The sequence below is a fragment of the Hemitrygon akajei genome, chromosome 12 (genome assembly GCF_048418815.1).
Source record: "Hemitrygon akajei chromosome 12, sHemAka1.3, whole genome shotgun sequence".
Taxonomy (NCBI): domain Eukaryota; kingdom Metazoa; phylum Chordata; class Chondrichthyes; order Myliobatiformes; family Dasyatidae; genus Hemitrygon; species Hemitrygon akajei.
In genome coordinates, this window is record NC_133135.1 from 14,588,220 (window position 1) to 14,611,861 (window position 23,642).

The 23,642-nt window shown below is 43.2% G+C and overlaps 1 protein-coding gene across 1 annotated transcript in view; it reads right to left on the bottom strand.

The window, feature by feature from the left end:
- The window catches only part of LOC140736545 (calcium-activated chloride channel regulator 1-like), a 47,006-nt gene extending 23,790 nt beyond the window's left edge, over positions 1–23,216 (bottom strand). Inside the window, exons 1-5 of the mRNA XM_073062377.1 lie at positions 23,112–23,216; positions 22,798–22,941; positions 11,314–11,464; positions 8,958–9,066; positions 6,854–7,019 (exon numbers count right to left, since the gene is read on the bottom strand). Coding sequence (XP_072918478.1) covers positions 6,854–7,019; positions 8,958–9,066; positions 11,314–11,464; positions 22,798–22,938 — 567 coding nt within the window. The 5' untranslated portion in view covers positions 22,939–22,941; positions 23,112–23,216. The remainder of the gene's footprint in view (positions 1–6,853; positions 7,020–8,957; positions 9,067–11,313; positions 11,465–22,797; positions 22,942–23,111) is intronic.
- Between the last annotated feature and the right edge of the window lie 426 nt (positions 23,217–23,642).

Sequence of the window (23,642 nt, forward strand, 5' to 3'; positions counted from 1 at the left end):
ATTGAAAAAGACATTTTGGCTTAAAACTACTAATAAGATCAAGCTAATTGAAAAACTGCAAATAGTAAAATCTTGGAGAATTTAATGTAAGACCTTCCAGGCAGGTGGAGAGTATTGTGTAGACAAATCTGAGGTCCTCAATATCCTTGTGGGGTGGGGTGGGGGAGGGGTTTGATAATACTACTAAGAAGGGTTTAAACTAGACTGAAAGGAACATGGGAATGAAAGCAGTAAATTGGCAGCTGGAATAAATGTGATGAAGGTTGAGGTTCATTGAAGTGGGATTAATAGTAATTACAGGCAGATATTTAATAACAGGGCAAGGGAGGCAGTCTAAAGATGTTTATTTTAGTGCAAGGAGAATAACAAGTAGGTTAGATGAATTTAGAACCTGGATTAGTATATGAAACTACGGTGTTGTAGCCATTCTCAGAACTGAGAAATAAAATTGTGTTAACTTGGCCAGCTTGTGCTGGCTACGGAAACAAGAAAGAACTAATACGGGGAATTTGGAGGGCTGAAAGTGATCATGAAATATCTCAAACAAGTCAGACTAACACATGTATTTTAGGAGCCAAGAGAGTAACAGGAAAAGGTGGGATAATTCAATTACAATAGAAGGATTTTATTCATGGAAACAGAGGAAGTGAGCAATGTCCTTATTACTTCCAATGTTTGACGACAAGTCAGTAACTAGCGGTGTTCTACATGAATCAGTGCTGGGATCTGTGTTATTTATGATATGATCTAGTTAAAGATATACTGTAGGTGAGCTGATTAGCAAATTTGAAGAAGATATAAAAATTGGTGGAATTGTGGACAATGAGGAAGTTTCTCAAAGGACAGAGCAGGGTAAAGATGAGTTGGAAATTTGAGCACAGAAAAGTCATAGAGTCATAGAGAAATAGAGCAATAGAGCCCCTTCAGCCCAAGGAGTCCATGGTGACCATAGTGCCCACAAAGCTATTGACAATTATCTGCATCTGGCTCATATCCCTGTTAGCCCTGCCTGCCCAATACTTATCCAAATGTTTCTTAAATGATACTATTGCACCTCCCTCTACCACTTCCTCTGGTAGCTTGTTCCACGTACTCAACACCCTTTCCATGAAAAGGTTGTCCCTCATATCCCTTTTAAATATTTATCCCACCCTAAAACTATATCCCCAATGTCTGGGGAAAATCCTGCTACTGTCCACCTTGTCTATGCCCCTCATAAACACACACATGTCTATTAGGTTGTCCTCAAGAAATTGGCATCTAGCATGACCAATCTCTCCCTCTAATCAGGCCTTCTCAGAGTCATAGAATGTTACAGTACAGTAACAGGTCTTCTGGCATATCAAGTCATGCTGAACTATTAATCTGCCTAGTCCCATCAATCTGTACCCGGACCATACCCTCCATACCCCTTCCATCCATGTAACTATCCAAATGTCTTTTAAATGTTGAAATTGACTCTGCATGCACTTGCACTGGCAACTCATTCCACATCCTCACCACCCTCAGAGTCAAGAAGTTCCCTCTCATGTTCCCCTTAAACATTTCACCTTTCACCATTAACTTATGATCTCTAGTTGTAGTCTAACCGAACCTCAGTGGAAAGAGCCTGTTGCATTTACGCTAACTACACACCTCCTAATTTTGAGTACCTCTATCAAATCTCCCCTCAATCTTCTACATCTAAACTATTTCAAACTTTCCATATCATTTAGGTCCTCAGGTCTATGAGAAAATCTCTATAAGATTAGTTAGACCTGACCTACCATGCCCAAAGCCATGATGACTATCAGTAATCAGTCCTTGTCTATTCAAATACTTATATATCTGGTCCCTTAGAATACCTTCCAATAACGTTTCCATTCATAATGTCATGCTCACTAGCCTTCTTCTTCATGGCTTCTTCTTAGATGCTTTCTTAAACAATATTTCAACCTTAGCCATGCTCAACTCCTTCAACACCTCACCCATAGTTAAGAATATTGTGACACTCTGGGGGGGGGGGGGGGGGGGTGGCCATGGCTGATAGCCCGCCCCCGCATTTCTAATGACCATCACTTTTTCTTGTTCTTCTGTTAAAATGCTTTTGTGGGATTATGCTGGGAAGTTCACGTTCACTTATTGATACATTTTAGGCTGTGTTATACAGTTATCTGCTGTGTAATTGGGGATCACCATGACTGTAACCAGGGTGTGTGATGGTCACTTTCCTGTCCGGATTAGACTGAGGTGTTCTCTGTCTGGTTCATGGTACCTAACCTGTTTTTGTGTACATCACAATAAAATGGTTGTTGAGTTTAACAGGCTTCCTCGTCTGTGATTGTTGACCAAATGCTCGCCACAATGATGTCAGCAGTGGGATGTGAAATTGTCAACAAGATTGAACAGCAACGACGATAGACAGAGTACCTTAAGACCCAGGGAATAAGTCAAGGGATCCAGCAGTGTTCTTCCCCTGCGCTGGGGTCATGAAGGCAGGACCTGCTTCGTGGACCTGGGAATGGAGCATCATGCCTTTCCAGGGAGCCCTGAGAGCAAGTGTACCCAGCCTTCCCGAACTGGGGGACACGGTGCAGTACTTCACCCACACTGGGGAACCCAAGACGCTGCGGCCGTGGCAGGATGTCAGATGCTGCTAGACCAAGAGGAAGACCAATGGGCCTCAACAATTAGTGACATAAGGTCCTCCCTGAAGCTCTCCAGACACAACAGTACCAGCTTGGAGCCTTACCTGGTGTAAGTCAAACATGGCATAGCACAATGGGTGGAGCCCCACCGAGATGGTGTTGCACCTTACCCTGGCACCAGAAGGGGTTGCCTATGGGCCCTACTCGAGCTTATACTGGCTGAGCAGTGTGACTGCAGAGGCTTCGTAGTCGTGTTTCAAGCCGAGGCCGTTGGAAAAAGCAATGGAAGAAGAACTGTGCAGCCTGGTGACATTTGCAACAGATCCACCACTGTGCTTGGCTTGGCTTCCCTAGTCCCCTCCTGTGGCCCAGGAAGAGCTTGCCCTCCACACCTTTATAAAGCTGCTGATGCCAGAGTGCCTTCGTTAGCACGTTTGCCTGACATCACCATCATCGCTGGATGAGGCACTGGCTAAGGTGGAGAGAGTAGAAGCAACTTTAGCTCTCCCGAGATGTTCCAGCAATTCACAAGACCTCCAGAAGAATCCCTCTGTTGTCTCTTCCATGGAGGGGGGGCGTTTGGATGAAGAAATTATATGCGGACTGCGTGGTGGAGGGCATTAGGTGCCGTACGTTGGTGGACATGGGATCAACTGTCACCATGATCCATCCGGGCATCCACCCCAACACAGACCAGCCTGGGAGGACAACGATGGCAGTCCAGCTGGCTACGGTCACTGGCGACTGTGCAGAGAGTGCAGAGAGAGGGAAGAGGTGGCTGTGCATCGCAGTGGGGAGCATGTGGTGTAGCTAGCTGACATCCGGGAGTCCTGCATCATTGGGCTGGACCTGCAGTCCCACTGGGAGCCTGTGTGGATGTACCGGGGGCAATACTCTACCTCAGTGCTGAAGCCGTGGCTCTCCAGTAGGGCAGCTGCGGGAAGCGGAACCAGGCGGGTTTTGCGACAACCACCACTCATCATCCCGGCACAGCCCACCGTGCCCCTGTCATCAGCAACCACATCGACGTGGCGTGACATCTGAGCTGTCCTCCGGTGAGACCGTCCAGGCACTGTGAGAGCTGTGGCAGTGGAGCAGCGATGGCTCTGATCAGGACCACGAAACCTTCACTGCCAGCGATGAGGGCTGCAGGTGCATGGGGCTGCTCCGACACCACACGAACACCAGGCATGCCCAGTCCATCCGCCTGCGGCCCCATTGCCTGGCCTTCACCAAACACCAGGCAGTGCACTGAAGAGATGGCAGCGGCTGGCATCATTGAGCCCTCCAATAGCCTGTGGGCAGCTCCAGCAGCGTCGGTCAGGAAAAAATGTGGATCATGGCGGATCTGTGTCTCAATGCCGTGGCCCAGAAGGACTTCTAACCACTGCCCGAACTGATGATGCCCCAGACTACTTCCTGGGTTTGACCTGGTTCAGCTCTCTCGATTTGCACAGTGGCTAATGGCAGGTCAAACTGTTCCCAGAGGCCCGGCCCAAGACTGCCTTCACCATTGGTCAAGGGCTGTGGCACTTCCCGGTAATGCCATTTGGCCTGTGTAACGTCCCGGCCACCTTCGAGAGACTGATGGAGAGGGCGCGGGCTCACATTCTACAGAGTTGCTGCATCATCTATTTGGACAACCCCCTTGTGTACACCGCCGTTTTCAATGATGCCTTGTGGATCCTGGAAGAGGTCTTTGCCACCATCCGCCAGGCGAACCTGCAGCTCAACCCTGCAAAACGCTGCCTGCTGCACTGCCAGACAAAGTTCCTGGGGCACTTAGTGACTGTGGAAGGAGTGGTGATGGATCTTGAGAAGGTGGCGGTGGTCAGAGAATGGCCCATCCCCCGTGATGTCTCCCAGTTCACAGCTTCCTGGGGCTGGCATCATACTTATGTCATTTTTTTAGGACTTCACCACCATCGCCAGTTCCCTGCACCAGGTCACCGAAAACGGGAGGCCCTTCGCCTGAGCTAACCCCTGTGCTGCCGTCCTCATCCAGCTCTGAGCTGCGCTTACCCGGGCCCTGGTGCTGGTATACCCCGACTCAGCATGTGCCTTCCTTGCTGACACAGACGCCTGCAACAGGGGGCTCGGCACAGCGCTTTGGCCAGTGGTTCTGGTGTTTGTGCCCCCTCCTGAGCCAGAAATTCCTGGAGAGGTGAGGTTGGAGTACCTGCAGCATCTCAGGAGGCATCTGCGGACTGTTCATGATGTGGCTCGGCCCCCAGCAGCCAAGAACCGGCTGATGATGCCTGTAGCCAGGGGCAAGGCTTTACTGTGATGGACCAGGCATGGGTCTACCACCCCTCCCAGAAGAAGGGACTATCCGCCAAGCTAGGATGCCACTAGATTGGACTGGGAGTGGTGCTCGACTGCATCTTCGACGTTCTATGTCGGACGTGGTTGCCTGAGCAGCAGAAGGCAGTCATGCTGCACTGGGATTGGCTGGCACCATATCGGTCCTTGGCCACCAGTGACCCAGCAAGGTCGAAGGAAGTGCCTCACCAAACAGTCCCTCCACTGGAGGAGGGTGGGCTGCTCCAGAATTACCCCCCCACCCCTCACCAGCACCCCAGGCGGCAGCGTCAATTACCACCAAGATTCGGTAGGGGGCAGTGTGATGATGCTCCGGGGGGAGGGACGTAGTCAGCAGTCCACTCCCCGCATTTCTAATGACCAGCTCTATTTATTGTTCTTGTGTTGAAATGCTTTCATGGGATTATGGTGGGAAGTTCAAGTTCATTTATTGTTACATCTTAGCTTGGGTTATACAGTGATTGACTTGTGTATTTGTGGGTCTCTCTGACTGTAACCAATGCGTGTGATGGTCACCTCCCTGTCTGTATGAAACTGAGCTGTTTCTTTCTGAGTTCTGGCACCCAGTCTGTTTTGGTGTTTATCACAATAAAACAGTTGTTGAGCTTAATGACCTTCCTTGTCTGTCATTATGGACCAAATGCCTGCCACAATATTTTAAGTATCTCTGCTAGGGCCTCAGCAATTTCTACATTACTCTCTCATAGGGTCCAAGAGAACACCTTGTTATGCCTTCAGGATTTATCCACCCTAATTTTCCTCAAGAGAGCTAACACTACCTTCTTTGAAATCTGTATGGGTCCATGAGCTCCTAACTACCTTGCCTTATTTCTGTAGGCTCTGTATCCATCACCCGAGTAAATGCAGATGGGAAAAATCCATTTAAGGTCTCCCTCAAATCTTTCTGCTCTATGCGTAGATTATCATTCTGATCTTCCAGAGGACCAAATTTGTCCCCTGCTGTCCTTTTGCTATAACTGTATCTGTAAAGACCTTAGGATTCTCCTGCACCTTATCTACTAGAACAACCTCATGCCTACTTTTAGCATTCCTGATTTCCTTCTTAAGTGTTCTCTTGCATTTCTTATAGTCTTCAAGTCTCTCAATTGTTTCTACTTGTCTATACCTGCTATACACCTCCTTTTTCTTTTCCAGAGTCTCAATATCTCTCAAAAACCAAGGTTCCCTAAACATGTTATCGTTACCTTTCATTCTGAAAGGAACAAACAAACTCTGTACTCTCAGAATTTCATTTTTGAAGGCCTCCTACTTACCAAGTACAGTTTTGCCAGAAAGCCAGTACCCAGTCCACACTTGCCAGGTTCTTTCTGATACCATCCAAATTGGCCTTTCTCCAATTTAGAATCTCAACCCATGGAGCAGACCCTATCTATTTCCATAATTACCTTGAAACGAATAGCATTATAATCATTAAATGCTAAATGCTCCCAGACACAAACTTCTGTCACATTGTCCTGTCTCATTCCTTAATAGGACATCTAGTATCACACTCTCTCTAGCTGGGATTTCTATGTACAGACTAAGGAGGCTTTCCTGAACACATTTGACAGACTTTGGTAGTTAATGCCACTGATTTCTCTCAAGAGTCCCCACCCTAATCCATGGGATTTTAGATCACACTCCAGACTATACCTGATGTAAGAACTGAGAGATAGTACCTCAGTGTAATGTTGTGAGATTCCACCAAGACAGGACCCCAACGTTGGACTCCATTCGGTTTCCAGAATGAAGTGAATATTGACAGATTTGGCTTTTTGAATTCAGCAGTAAATCCCCAGACATTAGGTATGTTTACAAGGGCCACCAATTTCTTCAGTCATGATAAATGAGAATAACAACCTGGCCAATTAGTTGAGAAAACAGCTGCTGGTAGCTCTACTTACATTTGGTAATCCCTGTAGGTACATTATTGAAGATGATGATGGCTGATTTTTCTCTGGGAAATATCTACATTCCTTATTTGGTAATCCTGTACTTTGATCAATGGTACATGTTGAACAGGAACTTCCTTTGCACTCAGCAATTGTTCCTTTTATGCTGAGTGAACATCTGAAAGTCATAATAATAATAAGCATAAAAGTGCATGTGTTTACATATTTCTGTAGTTTTGACAATTTCTTCAGAAAATATAAGAGATAGCCAGTTTATAGGTCTCCTCATTTCCAGCCTATTCTTCCATTGGAACTCTCAGCCTACACTTAAACCCTCCAAATATTTGACACCTTTTATTAGCTGAGATGAAATTTGCCCTATTGTTTGCAGTTGTTGCTACTAATCATTCCTGTCCATGATATTCTGAAAACCACAATCAAACCATTCAACTTAATGTCTTTATCTTTTCAACAAATGCACATTAGCAGGCTGCACATACACTAAACTGAGGACATGGCTGTCTTTTCAGTCTGTTTACCGGGATAAGAGACCCCATGGCATAGATTAGAAGGAAAGCAGGGGCATTCTCTTTTATGACCTGATGACCTTGTGTGCTTTATACAACATAACTTAAAACAGATAAAAATATCATTATCAAATTGCTACCTGTGAGAGAAGATTTGTGCAACATTGGCTGCTATATTCCTTACGTTACAACAGTGTATGCAAAAATGTATATTATGGGTTGTAAAGCTGCTTGGGACATACTAAAATTGGGAAAGTTAAAACTTGGAATAGTAAGCCAGGCCCGTTGGGCCACAATGTTATGCAAACCTTTTCACCTTCTCTAAGATTAATCTAATCCTTCTCCCCTACTTAGCCTTCCATTTTCCTTTCATCTATGTGTCTATCTAAGAGACTCTTGAATAGAAACATAGAGAACTTACAGTGCAATATAGACCCTTCAGCCCACAGTGCTGTGCTGAACATGTTTTTACCTTAGAATTTACCCAGGGTTACCCATAGCCCTCTATTTTTCTAAGCTCCATGTACCTATTCAGGAGTCTCTTATGTATCTGCCTCTACCACCACCCACCCCTGGCAGCATATACCATGCACTGCTAACTCTGTGTAAAAAACCTACCTCTGACATACCCCCTGTACTTTCCTCCAATCATGTTATGTCCACTTATAATAATCACTTTCACACTGAAGAAAAATGCTCTGGCTGTCCACTCTATCAATGCCTCTTATCTTCTTATACACCTCTATCAAGTCACCTCCCATCCTGCTTTCCTCATAAGACATGCACTCTAATCCAGGCAGTATCCTGGTAAATCTCCACTTCATCCTCTCTAAAGCTTCCACATCCTTCCTCTAATGACGTGATCAAGATTGAACACAACACTCCAAGTGTAGTCTAACTAAAGCTTTATAGAGCTGCAATATTACCTCATAGTCCTTGAACTCGGGCCCCCTACTAACAAAGGTCAACATACCATACACCTTCTCAACCACCTATCAATTTGAGCACCATCTTTGAGGGATCTATGGATTTGGACCTGAAGATCCCTCTGTTCTGCTGCACTGCCAAAAATACTCCTACAAACTTTGTACTGTACCATCAAGTTCGACTTTCGAAAGCCTCTCTCTGCACCTTTCGGTATAGAACTCCATCTGGTAATTCTCAGCCCATGTCTCTAACCTGTCAAAACTCTTTTGTAATCTACAACACGCTTTTGCATTATCCACAACATCACCAACCTTCATGTCATCTGCAAACTTACTGACCCACCTTTCCACTTCCTTGTCTAAGCCATTTATAAAAATGACTAAGAGCGGGGATTCCAGAACAGATCACTGCAGAACATCAGTGGTCACCAACCTTCACGCAGAATGCATTCCATCACCCTCTGCCTCCTGTGGGCTAGCCAATTCTGATTCCATGCAGCCAAGTTTCCCAAGTATCCCATGCTTCTTTGCTTGCATGTCTGTACTTAAAAACTTGCATTTCTACAAAAAGTTGCTAGAGAATTGTAAGTTTTTTCCTTTTGATGTATCATAATCTTGAGAAGGGATATCCACATGACCAAATACAAGCTAGATTTGCCATACCTTGTTGCTTCAGAGGTTCCATTGTTGGAGCTGTAAAATGGCATCAAGTCATTATGTTCATTAAACACACCCCAGCGGAAACGGGCCCATTCATGAACAAATACTCTCCCTATAAAAAAACAATAAAAAAAAAAAATTTAATCAGTGCTTTGAAATTCTGTGAATTAGAAACAGGAATATTCTGCCAATTTCAATGTTGACATAACTTGCTTGTAAAGGCAAAATGCTTTTGATAGGATAAGAAGTTCTTTCTCTGCCATCATGAAAATAAATAGGCAGTTATTTTGCCCAAAAGTTGACTCATCAAATGTGAGCTGTATTCATAAGATAAGAGAGCTTTAGCGGGAGCTGATCAAGCATCCACAATTTGCCCATCGAAGTACGGATATTTCAAGCTTGGATTGTTCGATAATCTAAATTTGAAATATCTTTTGATGGGCACTTTCACCATTCTTGCTAGCAAATTTCCCTCAAGCACTCGGAATCCTGTGCTGGTGACATTTTCAAATGGATGCTTAAATCAGTTGAAAATCCTCTCATTCCCATGTAATTCTGCAGTGAAATATAGTTTTAACTGAGAACTTGCCGTAGCTAATGACAGCAACAACTTTGGCTATTCATTTAGCCAGCAAGCATCCACTCCAGGTTGTCAGCACCCACGTTCTGTAATGCTGCTGCAAGCAGGGTTTTTCATTGTACCTGTTACTATACTAACACAGATACAATAAACTTGACTGAACTTGACTTGACTGATGGGGAATCAAAATATATATATTCCTCCCCTACCCCTACCTTCTTATTTTGACTGCTCATCTTTTTTCTCCAGTCCTGAAGAAGGATCTCGCCCAAAACATCAACTTCTTACTTTATTTCACAGATGCTCCCTGGCCTGCTGAGTTCCTCCAGCATTTCATGTGTGTTGCATCTGCTGATTTTCTCGTGTTTGTAATACTACTACTACTTCTGTGAATCCTACCCTAAAGAAGTTTAAATCCGCCCTTCAATGAGAGCTCAGTGATACTGTCTCTCACTGCACCCCTTCTATGATCTCTTTGCCTCTCTGACTCTGACCATATGCTCACCCAGACCTGCAAACGTAGCCACATATCCTTACTGGGATTTGTCCTATCAGATTCTCATTTGTCCAGCCTTTTATCTCTTTCACCAATCAATTTCCCAGCTTTTTACTTTGCCCCCTCCCCCACTCCTGGTTTCAGCTATCACCTACCACCTTGTACTTCTTCCTCCCTTCCTCCCACCTTCTAACTCTGACTTCTCCTCTCCCTTTCCAGTCCTGATGAAGGGCCTCGGCACAAAACGTCAACTGCTTACACTTTCCATTGATGCTGCCTGGCCTGCTGAATTTCTCCATGATTTTGCGTGTGTTGCTACCAATATCAGGTTGCAAGTGTGAAGTGTGAAGGATTTAAAGTAATTAAAGTTAATAAATGAAAATATTCATACATTACTCATTGGCTCATGGCCCATAATTACTCCGACAACATTTTACTAAAAGCTTAAACACAAGAGATTCTGCAGATGCCAGAAATACAGAATAGCACACACAAAATGCTGGCAGAACTCAGCAGGCCAGGCAGTATCTATGGAAATGAATAAACAGTTGACATTTCAGATCGAGACCTTTCTTCAGAACTCAATCATATTGTCATAGTGAAAGAGGTATTGGCAAGTCTCTACAGGTGGAAAATTCTTAGTGACTGACCAGGTGTGTAATGTTTCATTGTGGGAAGCAAGAAAAAAATTACAGAGATCCTGTCAGAGATCAGCGAAGGAGGTGAAGGGCTGAGATATAAACCACATGAAAGCATGGATAGAATACATAATCAAAGTCTTTTTCCACATGTAGAGAAGTCTAAAATTAGAGGGCATAAGTTTGATTTATTGAGGACCAGAAGGGCAGGTCCTCAAAGTCTGGTGGGCATATGGAACAAGCAGCCAAAGGAGGTTGTGGCAAGTAAAATTACACAGTTTAAAAGACATTTGAACAGATTCATGGATTGGAAAGGTTAAGAGAGATACAGGCTAAATGCTTAGACTAATTTGTCATGTTGAGCCAAACAACCTATTGCTGTGCTATATGATTCTATAAAAACTTTTAAAAAATCATGCGCTGTGCTGAATATCTTTGTTATTCAGAAATATAGTGTCCATTTCTAGGCCTTGTAGAGCTTGGTGTGACAATCAAGCCTGACTTTCAGTTGGGATTGTCAATGGGCTTCAGCAATCATATCATTGATTGATGGAAGATACTTCAGGCACTTGTTCTTATGTCCCTTGGGTAATTCATTTTTCAAAATACATGCTAATCAATGCAGGCTTATTTAAATTATCTTACCTTTTGGACCATAAACGGAGGTCATTTCATCATTTAGCATGAAGTTTGGGGTGAAGTGAATGTACCGCCCCTTCTCACCACATCCACCATACTGCAGGGTGTACGGGGCATCTCCATATTTAAGGTATGGCTCAGCAATGATCACATTCGCCTATGAAAAGGAAATTGCATGTTTCCATATAATAATCCCTGCACATGAAAAGAAATGAATGGCAACATCAACACTGCACATATGCTAAGTTCAAGACCTTAGTACCAGAGTGCCTAAAGTTTCAGAATAGCTTATTTTCTCCTCTTTCCCTTCATCTCTGATTTGCTCTTCTTTACCACCCTCATCCAACTCCATCTCTTAATATTTCTGGATCCTCAACAGGTTCCAATATACTGATAGACACATTTCTTCTCCTTCACTGCATTTGAGGGCCGAGAGCTTAATTACCCATGCTTTCCCATGCTAGGTAGTGTCATGGTCCAGTCTGAGGATTCCTCATTCCAGTTATTTCCTTTTCCCCGTGTCCTGTCGGGTGCCTTGATTAAGGCACCTGATCTTCATTTCGTGCCGGCAACATAAAAGGCTCCGATTTACTGCGGTGATTGCTGAACCGTCACAAGAAGCATGTCATCAGAAACCAGTCATCTCACTGTAGCCACTGTGGCTTTGCTCATTCCGGGACCGCTGAGATTCGTGGACACTAGTTGCTTTGGTGCCTGTGGCTGCTTAGCAAATTCAGACATTTTCGTGTCCAGCTGAGTTGCCGGCTGTTTTGCTGCTGCTCCGAGTAAGGTACAAATTCTGTTGTTTTCATGGCAAGCTGAAACTTGCTGGCTGTTTACTGCCACTCCAAGCAAACATACGAATGGACTGTCGTCATGTGGTTTTGTCCCCTCGTTGTCCATGTGCTTTCCAGCTGAGTAGGTCTGGCCATTTGACGCTACTCTGAGTTGGGTATTCTGTCTCCTCATTGTCCAAGTCCTTCCAGCTGAGTAGGTCTGGCCATTTGCTGCTACTCAAAGTTGGGTATTCTGTCTTTTTGTGGTCCAAGTCCAGTCCAAGTCCAAACTCATGGTCCAAGTTCCAAGTCCAAGTCAAGATCCAAGTTCCGAGTCCAAGTCCAGGTCCAAGGTCCGAGCCCAAGTCGAGACCGACTCCAGGTTCCTAGTCCAAGTCGAGTCTGAGTGCAGGTTCCTAGTCCAAGTCAAGTCCAAGGCAAGTTCAAGTCCAGGTTCCTTGTCTGTACTAGTCCAGGTTTTACCAGTTTGTTATCCAATGTTTATGTCCACGTTGACATTTTGTCCTCGCTCCCTGGCCTTCCTAGTAACTATCAATAAACCCGGATCTGTTTATACTACCTCTGTGTCTGTGTCCTGCACTTGGGTCTGCTCCCAACGTCCCCTTTTAACATGTAGCCTGTGCCTATCATCACTTTATGTACATACATTCAAACTGTGTCTGTAAGCTGTCTTATTATATATTTATATTTATTGTGTTCTTTATCTTATTGCTTTTTTTGTTCTGCATCAAATGATGTTACAATTATTTCATTCTCATTTAGACCATAAGACCATAAGACATAGGCTCTGAATTAGGCCATTTGGCCCATTGAGTCTGCTGTGCCATTCAATCATGGCTGATCCTTTTTCCTTCTCCTCTTCAACCCCATTTCCCAGCCTTCTCCCATAACCTTTGATGCCATACAATCAAGTACCTATCAATCTCTGCCTTCAGTACACCTGGTCTCCATAGCTGCACGTTGCAATGATAGATAGATAGATAGATAGATAGATAGATAGATAGATAGATAGATAGATAGATACTTTATTCATCCCCATGGGGAAATTCAACTTTTTTTCCAATGTCCCATACACTTGTTGTAGCAAAACTAATTACATACAATACTTAACTCAGCAAAAAATATGATATGCATCTAAATCACTATCTCAAAAAGCATTAATAATAGCTTTTAAAAAGTTCTTAAGTCCTGGCGGTAGAATTGTAAAGCCTAATGGCATTGGGGAGTATTGACCTCTTCATCCTGTCTGAGGAGCATTGTATCGATAGTAACCTGTCGCTGAAACTGCTTCTCTGTCTTTGGATGGTGCTATGTAGAGGATGTTCAGAGTTATCCATAATTGACCGTAGCCTACTCAGCGCCCTTCGCTCAGCTACCGATGTTAAACTCTCCAGTACTTTGCCCACGACAGAGCCCGCCTTCCTTACCAGCTTATTAAGACGTGAGGCGTCCCTCTTCTTAATGCTTCCTCCCCAACACGTCACCACAAAGAAGAGGGCGCTCTCCACAACTGACCTATAGAACATCTTCAGCATCTCACTACAGACATTGAATGACGCCAACCTTCTTAGGAAGTACAGTCGACTCTGTGCCTTCCTGCACAAGGCATCTGTGTTGGCAGTCCAGTCTAGCTTCTCGTCTAACTGTACTCCCAGATACTTGTAGGTCTTAACCTGCAATTCACCACCCTCTGGCTAAAGAAATTTCTCTACATCTCTGTTTTGAATGGATGTCTCGCTATCCTGAGGCTGTACCCTCTTGTCCTAGACTCCCCAGCCATGGGAAACATCGTTTCCACATCTACTCTGTCTAGGCATTTCAACATTCAAAAGGTTTCGATGAGATTCCCCTCCTCATCCTTCTAAATTCCAGTGAGTACAGACCCAAAGCTATCAACCACCCCTTGTATGATAACCCTTTCATTCCTGGAATCATTCTTGTGAATCTCCTCTGGACCCTCTCCAATGCCAGCACATCTTTTTTGAGATAAGGAGCCCCAAAACTGTTCACAGTACTCAAGGTGAGGCCTCACCAGTGCCTTATAAAGCCTCAGCATCACATCCCTGCTCTTGTATTCTAGACCTCTTGAAATGAATGATTACATTTGCATAATGGATATACCGTTACTTGGCCCTAAACATTTGCTGTTTACTTTTTCTATAGACGCTGCCTGGCCTGCTGAGTTCTCCAGCATTCTGTGTGTGTTACTTAACCAATTTTGAATCTTTCAAAGTCCTTCTCCTAGTTGCCAGATGCCAAAATGCTCCTGATCCTTTTGCTGTGTTCTATTAAAGGACTAACTCTTACTTAACATTCCAAGATTTTGAATGGGACACGAGATTATGATGTTATTGCAATTACAGAAATGTGGTTGAGTGACAGGCAGGTCTGAAAGCTCAACACTGCTGGGTATAGATATTTGAAGCATTATAGAAGATGCAATGGTGGAGTGGCTGTTCACTGCGAATTTTAGTGAGCATAATGGCATTTCCCAGGCAGAAAATTCTGCAGGTAGGGATAGGTGAATGATGCTGTATGGGTAGAAATTAGGAATAAGAAAAGAGCACTCACTCTGTCCGTGTTAAACGAGAAATGAGAACCCTCCCAATTGTCAGTGGGAATTAGAAAAACAGATATGCAGGTAGGTCGCAGAGGGGTGGAAAAGAAATAGGGTTGCTGTAGTAATAGATTTTAACTTTCTCAGTATTGGTTCTGATTGTCTTGGTGCAAAGGGATTACATGAGGAGAAATTCATAAAATGCAAGGAAGTTTTCTGAAGCAAAATGTGTCAGTACTTGATCTTATTTTAGGGAATAAGAATAGATAAATGATTGATGTATCAGCAGCAATTGTGGGCAGTGATCATAGCTCTGTAAGCTTTCAGGAAGTCAAAGGTAATGTAGGTTCTCATGTTAGTGCTTTAAAACCGTGGTCTCAACCTTTTTCTTCTTGTGGCCCACTTGTGACTTTCATTTTCCTCTGTGGCCTCCATCCTCCATAGTCTCAGTTAGTTGTTAAAGTTTCTTTTGGTCAGCTGTAGTAATCATTGTAATGTACAGTCAATATTTATGTCTTAAGAGGTTATAGGTATTATTAAATGTTAAATACAATGTTACAGGTGTACATGACAAATAAAACAATTATTTCAAAACGCTGAATAGGATACTTTTAATGTAGATAATATGCTTTCAACTAGTGACGAAGAAGCACTTAGTATTGTTACTTTGCATATATAGTGAGATCCTTGTGACTGATGCAAGCTTGTGAACGTTTGAATAACTGGTTGCAACTAGGTTAAAGATAATCGAAGATTACCTCTTTTCACATCAAGACTGCTACAAGCTTCAATTGTAGTAGAAGTGTTTAACTAAATCTAATTAAAAACAACTTTGCTTTCTCCCAGAGCTGAGGAAACTTATTTTGAATATCACAAGTTATCCAGAAGTTTTGCATTTCAATTTTGCTTGAGCTGTTATATCACTCTGCAGCTTAATAAGACATTCTTGTAATGTGATGTCAACATCATTCACATTCACCCCAAATGAATCCACCACCCAATCTGGAATATGCATCTCCAGCAGGTCTCTGAACTGAAATTCCGTATCAATTTCCAGATATTTCAAATGATCAAGATATATAATCAGATCATCATCTTGCAATTTTATTTTAAGAGTGGCCAGTGAAGGAAATTTCATGAACTAACCACTTCCAATATTGCTGCTGAAATGTTTGAATTATCCAAGGAAGCAGTAATAGCCTCTTTGGATGATTGAGATTCCTTGTAGCTGTTTTAATAATTTTAGTTTTTCCAATTAGATCTGACAGGAAAAAATATGTCAGACTTAGCAGAAACAATTTGTTCTCTAAGCTACTTATCACTTAGAAATGCTACAAAACTATTAGGAAAAGCGAGTTGAACTTCCTTTCCAAATAATTCGGAGAAGGAAGTCTGGGAGTGCTGCGGGAGCCATCTCAATATTTTATTCTCATTGGGGTTAAGAGAAATGGGACTGCACAGGCGTATGACATCGGGCAGTGAAGCGTGGAAGATTTAAAAGGAAAACAGCCTTATACAGTGGGCAGCATCATTTTGCGAGCAGCGGAGTGAGTTGGGAGCAGAGTGAAGGCTTAAGGGCTTTGGCTCAACAGGCTTAGGCGGAAACGGGCGAGGCAAGATAGGTTTAGTTTACAATTTTTCCTGTTAATTGAGGAAAGGGGGAATTATGAGTGTGAGGGCAGCTTGCTGTTCTCGGTGTCGGATGTGGGAGGTCCTGGAGTCTCCTAGCCCTCCGGACATCCATATCTGCACCAGGTGTGCCAAGCTGCAGCTCCTAAGGGACCGTGTTAGGGAACTGGAGTTGCAGCTTGATGACCTTCATCTGGTCAGGAAGAGTGAGGAGTTGATAGAGAGGAGTTACAGGCAGGTAGTCACACCGGGACTACGGGAGGCAGACAGGTGGGTCACAGTTAGGAGGGGGAAGAGGAAGAGTACCCCAGTGGCTGTACCCCTTGACAATAAGTACTCCTGTTTGAGTACTGTTGAGGGGGACAGCCTACCTGGGGAAATCAACAGTGGCCGTGCCTCCAACACAGAGTCAGGCCCTGTAGCTCAGAAGGGTAGGGAAAGGAAGAGGAAGGCAGTAGTAATAGGGGACTCAATAGTTAGGGGGTCAGATAGGCGATTCTGTGGATGCAGTCAGGAGACTCAGATGGTAGTTTGCCTTCCTGGTGCCGGGGTCCGGGATGTTTCTGATCATGTCCAAGATATTCTGAAGTGGGAGGATGAGGAGCCAGAGGTCATGGTATATATAGGTACCAATGACATAAGTAGGAAAAGGGAAGAGGTCCTGAAAGGATTATACAGGGAGTTAGGAACAGAGTTGAGAAGAAGGATTGCAAAGGTAGTAATCTCGGGATTACTACCTGTGCTACGCGACAGTGAGAGTAGGAATGGAATGAGGTGAAGGATAAATGCATGGCTGAGGGATTGGAGCAAGAGGCAAGGACTCAATTTTCTGGATCATTGGGACCTCTTTTGGGGCAGGTGTGACCTGTACAAAAAAGACAGGTTGCACTTGAATCCTAGGGGGACCAATATCTTGGAGGGCAGATTTGCTAAGGCTACTGGGGAGACTTTAATCTAGAATGGTTGGGGGGTGGGAATCAAATTGAAGAGACTAGGAGAGAGGAGGTTATTTCACAAATAGAGAAAGCTTGTAGACAGTGTGTGAGGGAGGATAGGCAGGTGATAGAGACGGGGAGCACTCAGACCGAAGATGTAGGGGAGAAGGAAGAAAAAGAAGATAGTAAAGTTCTTTGCACCATCAGGGATAAGCAAAGAGTAAGTGGTGGAGAATTTCTTAAATGCATTTATTTTAATGCTAGGAGCATTGTAACAAAGGCGGATGAGCTTACAGCATGGATTGATACTACAAATATGATGTTGAGGCTAATAGTGGAACATGGTTGCAGGAGGGGTGTGATTGGCAACTAAATATTCCTGGATTTCGTTGCTTCAGGAGTGAAAACATCGAAGGGGCAAGAGGGGGAGATGTTGCATTGCTTGTCAGAGAAAATATTACAGTGGTGCTTTGGCAGGATAGATTAGAGGGCTCATCTAGGGAGACTATTTGGGTGGAAGTGAGGGATAAAATTGGTCCCTTAGAGAATCAGAGTTGAAAGCTATGTGTGGAGTCAAAAGAGATGGGGGAGATTTTGAACAATTTCTTTTCTTTGGTATTCACTAAGGAAAAGGATATTGAATTGTGTAACGTAAGGGAAACAAGTTGGGAAGTTATGGAAACTATCACGGTTAAAGAGGAGGAAGTACTGGCACTTTTAAGGAATATAAGGAATATAAATGTGGATAAATCTCTGGGACAGAATACCCAAGGACCTTGAGGGAAGTTAGTGTAGAAATAGCAGGGGTTCTGACAGAAATATTTCAAATGTCATTACAAACGGGGATGGTGCCGGAGGATTGGCAGATTTCTCATGTGGTTCCATTGTTTAAAAATGGTTCTAAGAGTAAACCTAGCAATTATCAGCCTGTAAGGTTGACGTCTGTGGTGGGTAAGTTAATGGAAAGTAATCTTAGAGATGGTATATATAATTATCTGAATAGACAGGGTTTGATTAAGAACAGTCAACATGGATTTGTGCGTAGAAGGTCATGTTTGACAAATCATATTGAATTTTTGATGAGGTTACTAGGAAAGTTGACAAGGGTAAAGCAGTGGATGTTGTCTATATGGACTTCAGTAAGGCCTTTGACAAGGTTCCACATGAAAGGTTAGTTAGGAAGGTTCAATCGTTAGGTATTAAAATTGAAGTAGTAAAATGGATTCAACAGTAGCTGGATGTGAGATGCCAGAGAATAGTGGTGGATAACTGTTTGTCAGTTTGGAGGCCGGTGACTACTGGTGTGCCTCAGGGATCTGTACTTGGTCCAATGTTGTTTGTCATATACATTAATGATCTGGATGATGGGGTGGTAAATTGGATTAGTAAGTATGCAAATGATACTAAGATAGGTGGCGTTGTGGATAATGAAGTAGGTTTTCAAAGCTTGCAGATTTAGGCCAGTTAGAAGAGTGGGCTGAAAGATAGCAGATGGAGTTTAATGCTGATAAGTGTGAGGTGCTACATTTTGGTAGGATTAATCAAAATAGGACATAGATGGTAAATGGTAGGGCATTGAAGAATGCAGTAGAACAGAGTGATCTAGGAATAATGGTGCATAGTTCCCTGGAGGTGGAATCTCATGTGGATAGGGTGGTGAAGAAAACTTTTGGTATGCTGGCCTTTATAAATCAGAGCATTGAGTATAGGAGTTGGGATGTAGTGTTAAAATTGTACAAGGCATTGGTGAGGCGAAATTTGGAGTATTGTGTACAGTTCTGGTCACCGAATTATAGGAAAGATGTCAACAAAATAGTGATACTACAGAGGAGATTTACTAGAATGTTACCTGGGTTTCAGCACCTAAGTTACAGAGAAAGGTTGAACAAGTTAGGTCTTTATTCTTTGGAGTATAGAAGGTTGAGGGGGGACTTGATAGAGGTATTTAAATTTATGAGGGGGATAATGGTGTTGACGTGAATAGGCTTTTTCCATTGAGAGTAGGGGAGATTCAAACAAGAGGACATGAGTTGAGAGTTAGGGGGCAAAAGTTTAGGGGTAACACGATGGGGAACTTCTTTACTCAGAGAGTGGTGGCTGTGTGGAACGAGTTTCCAGTAGAAGTGGTAGAGGCAGGTTCGATATTGTCATTTAAGAAAAAATTGGATAGGTATATGGACAGGAAAGGAATGGAGGGTTATGGGCTGAGTGCAGGTCGGTGGGACTAGGTGAGAGTAAGCGTTTGGCACGGTCTAGAAGGGCCAAGATGACCTGTTTCCGTGCTGTAATTGTTATATGGTTATAAGTTTCAGGACTTTAATAGAACTCTGGTGGTAGATAGCGATCCCGGTTGTAGACTTCATGCATTCTTGCCTCTCTGCAGTTTAGCAGTTTTATAAGTATCATAACATGCGTGAGCCAGTGGAAGGCAAACAGAACCAGCCTCCTGCTGCATACTTGCTGACTGGCCTTGCTGTTTGTGATCTGGGTGTGGAGATTGGGTGTCATCTATTTAGAGCCAGATGACATAAGGGAGATTCTAAGTGAAAATTTCTCATCGGTATTCACCAAGGAGGAGGATGTGGAAGATGAAGAGTTAACGGTTATTCTGATATTCTGAAGCCCATTTGCATCAGGAAGAAGGAAGTGCTAGACATATTGCAGCAAAATAGGTGGTGGAAATCCCCCAGGGCTTAAATGACTCTATCCCTGAATCTCCAAGGGAGCAAGGGAAGGAAGTGCTAGATATTTTGCAGCAAAATAGGTGGCGGAAATCCCCCAGGGCTTAAATGATTCTTTCCAGGATCTCCAAGGGAGCAAGGAAAGGAAATGCTGAGCCTCCAACAGAGAATTTGTGCCTTTGTTAGCCAAGAGTGAGGAGCCAGAAGACCACAGAGATCTGTGCCAGGACTTTAGTTATTTGTAATAGATAAAAATAACTTGAATGAGAATATAGAAGGTGCGATCAGTAAGTTTGCAGATGACACAGGTGCAGAGCTGATTGAATGGGTCAAATGGCTTAATTCCTCTCCTATGTCTCATGTGTTATGGACTTAACACATTATGTGTTATTAGACATTGGGGTTAACATAGGAGGAGCATTTGGCAGCTTTGGGCCTGTATTCACTGGAATTTAGAAGAATGCAGGGGACCTCATTGAAAGGACTAGATAGGGTGGATGTGGAGAGAATGTTTCTTATCATGGGAGGTTTCTAGAACTAGGGGGCACAGCCTCAAAACTGAAGGGTGACCCTTTAGAGCAGAGGTAACGAGGAATTTCTTTAGCCAGAGGAAAGTAAATCTGTGAGATGCTCTGCCACAGACTGCAGTGGAGGCCAAGACCGTGTGTATATTTAAGGTGGAAGTTGATCATTTCCTGATTGGTCAGGGCATCAAAGGATATGGCAAGAAGGCAGGTACATGGGGTTGAGTGGGATCCGGGATCAGCCATGATGGAATGGCGGAGCAGACTTGATGGGCTGAATGGCCTAATTCTGCTCCTATGTTTTATGCTCTTATAACAATTGGTGGAGTCGTTTATGGTGAGGAAGCTTGTCTAAGGATACAATGGGACATAGTTAAGTTTAAAAGTAAGTTGAGAAGTAGTAGCCAGATAAGAGGTCAAAATCTAGTTGGACATGCAACGTAACCGGCAGGATCTTAGGAGTATTGATGTACAGAGGGAGTCTGGCATGCAAGCCCATAACTTTCTGAAAGTGATGATGTTTATATGTAAGGCAGTGATCATGCTATTCTTGGCATTCTTGCCTTCGCAGGCTGAGGATTTGAGCTTACGATTTGGAACCTGAGCCACATTTGTACAGTTCTGGTGCAATACTACAGGAAGGATGTGGTAGCTATAAAGAGAGCACCGAAGAGATTCACCAAGTTGTTAGAAACATAGAAAACCTACAGCATAATACAGACCTATCGGCCCACAATGCTGTGCCGAACACCTACTAACTTCAGAAATTACCTAGGGTTACTGATAGTCTTCTAGTTTTCTAAGCTCCGTGTTCCTATCCAGGAGTCTCTTAAAAGACCCTATCACATCCGCCTCCACCAATGTTGCCGGCAGCCCATTCCATGCACCCACCACTCACTGTATAAAAAACTTACCCTTGACATCTCATCTGTACCTACTTCCAAGCACCTTAAAACTCTGTCCTCTCGTGTTAGCCACTTCAGCCCTGGCAAAACCCTTTGATTATTCACACGACCAATGCCTCTCACTATGTTACCTGGAATGGAAGTCTGTAGTTATAAGAATAGATAAGGTAGACTGAGCTTTTTTTCAGTTGAACAGAAGGCTGAGGGTGACATTATAGGGGTTTATAAAATTAAAAGAGCCGTACATAGGACAGATAGCAAAATATTTTTTTCCCAGAGGAGTCTAGAACTAGAAGGCACAAATTCAAAGTGAGAGGGGACATTTTTAAAGGAGATCTGTGGTGAATATTTTGAACTGGCTGCAAGAAGAGGTAGTGGAGGCAATTACAATTCTATGCTTAAAAGGTGTTTGGACCCGTACTTGGAAAGGAAACACATACAATGATATTGCAACTCAGATTAGCATAGATAGGCATTGTTCTCAGCATGGGCATGGTAAGCTGAAATGGTTTGTTTCTGTGTTATCTGGCTATGACTAAGATCTTCCTTTCAAGTATCTAATACTCCACAATTCAAAAAGCTCTCTAACACGGTATGTCAATAATATTATTGGAATTGAGGCTACTTCACTGGTAATATCTATATGCCAAGCATTTTTCTTATCACAAAATGCACAAATTTTTGAATCCTGCATAGACACAGTTGTTGAAATTCATTGACTCCCAGATCTCACCCAGCCATACTCATTGCCAGTACCTGAACCATCTGCGACTTGCCCACCCTCATTTGCAGACTCCCAATTTTGTGAAACTCTATACACACTCCACAAAAAGTCATCAGCTAGTCACAATTCATTCTCTTAAGTTTAACAAACAATAGGCATGCCACAACATTCCTGCCAGATTCCAGAACAGCCTCATGTCATCAAAGAGCAAGAACCCAATTACAGTTCCAGAAACCTTCAGCTCAGGTATCAATACTTTTATGTTTGTCTGCAACAGACTTCCAGATAGATAAGACAAAAATATCAAATATGCAAATAAAGGAATGTATAACAATTGTGTGAATACTTCAAGGGAAAAAAAATCTGTCTCCAGTGCCCCAGCAAAAATTTCAGAATTCAATTTACTCCTCACAGCAGTTATCTAAATGTGACTCATAGAGTCATACGACATAGAAATAGTTCTTTTGGCTCACTGAGTCTGCACCGAACATTTTGCAATCATTTGCACTATTTTTTTTACATTAGTGGGGCATTTCTGTGACTCTATAACAGACTGTTAACTGGGGCAGAGATTATATTTGTCAGAACATCTCTGGAAATTGTTTTGTTAGGTTTTTCAACGGAATGTCTCTTGCTCCACCACCGAAACTCACAAGTGTGAACCGAAATTTTTATAAGAAGTTCCAGTGTTGGAAAGTCACTGAGAACAGTTTTGGTCTCTCATCACTCTGTTCATACCTTCTCATATGACTGAGTAGTTGGTTTCTGAAGCAGACTTGAATTCAATGGCCAGACAGCAGGCAGCAGAATTTTTACATCTGAGTAGTAAAGTTGATGTTTTGTAGCTTTGTAGAGGTAGGACGAGGCTTCAGTCATCATTTCCTGCAAAGTAAATTCAGGATTGAAAATAAATGCATTTTAATCACCCAGGGAGGGGGAAAAGGAACATAAATATATCTTTAACTCTCACCAAATTGTAAACTCCAAGATGAGAAACCTAATGCAATTAGCATACAATGAATAAAACAGTGTAACAAAATTAATCACCTCACCTGAATGTTTTCAATCAGTTTGGGATTATATTGGAGACTAGGATTTATAGCAAAAACAATATTTCTATATCCATTATTGACCAATGTAACCTTGGAACATTTGATAATGCAAACACTCAAGAGAGAGTAGATTAGCGATCCCAGGGTGAGAGTCATTTTTTTACTGAGGACTGCTCTACCAACTTCCTGCAATGCAAGTAATAGATCTGCAGGGTACACCCACTTCTCAAGATGACTTGAAATGGATTAGAGGAGGAGGCGGATCTGTCAATCAGGAAAAATTATACAATATATAGAGGATGTGCTGGAGCTTTTGGAAAGTATCAAGTTGGATAAGTCACTGGGACCACATGAGATGTACCCCAAGCTACTGTGGGAGGTGAGGGAGGAGATTGCTGAGCCTCTGGTGATGATCTTTGCATCATCAATAGGGGTGGGGGAGGTTCCGGAGGATTGGAGAGTTCCTTTATTCAAGAAAGGGATAAGAGCTAGTCCAGGAAATTAAAGACCAGTGAGTCTTAACTCAGTGGT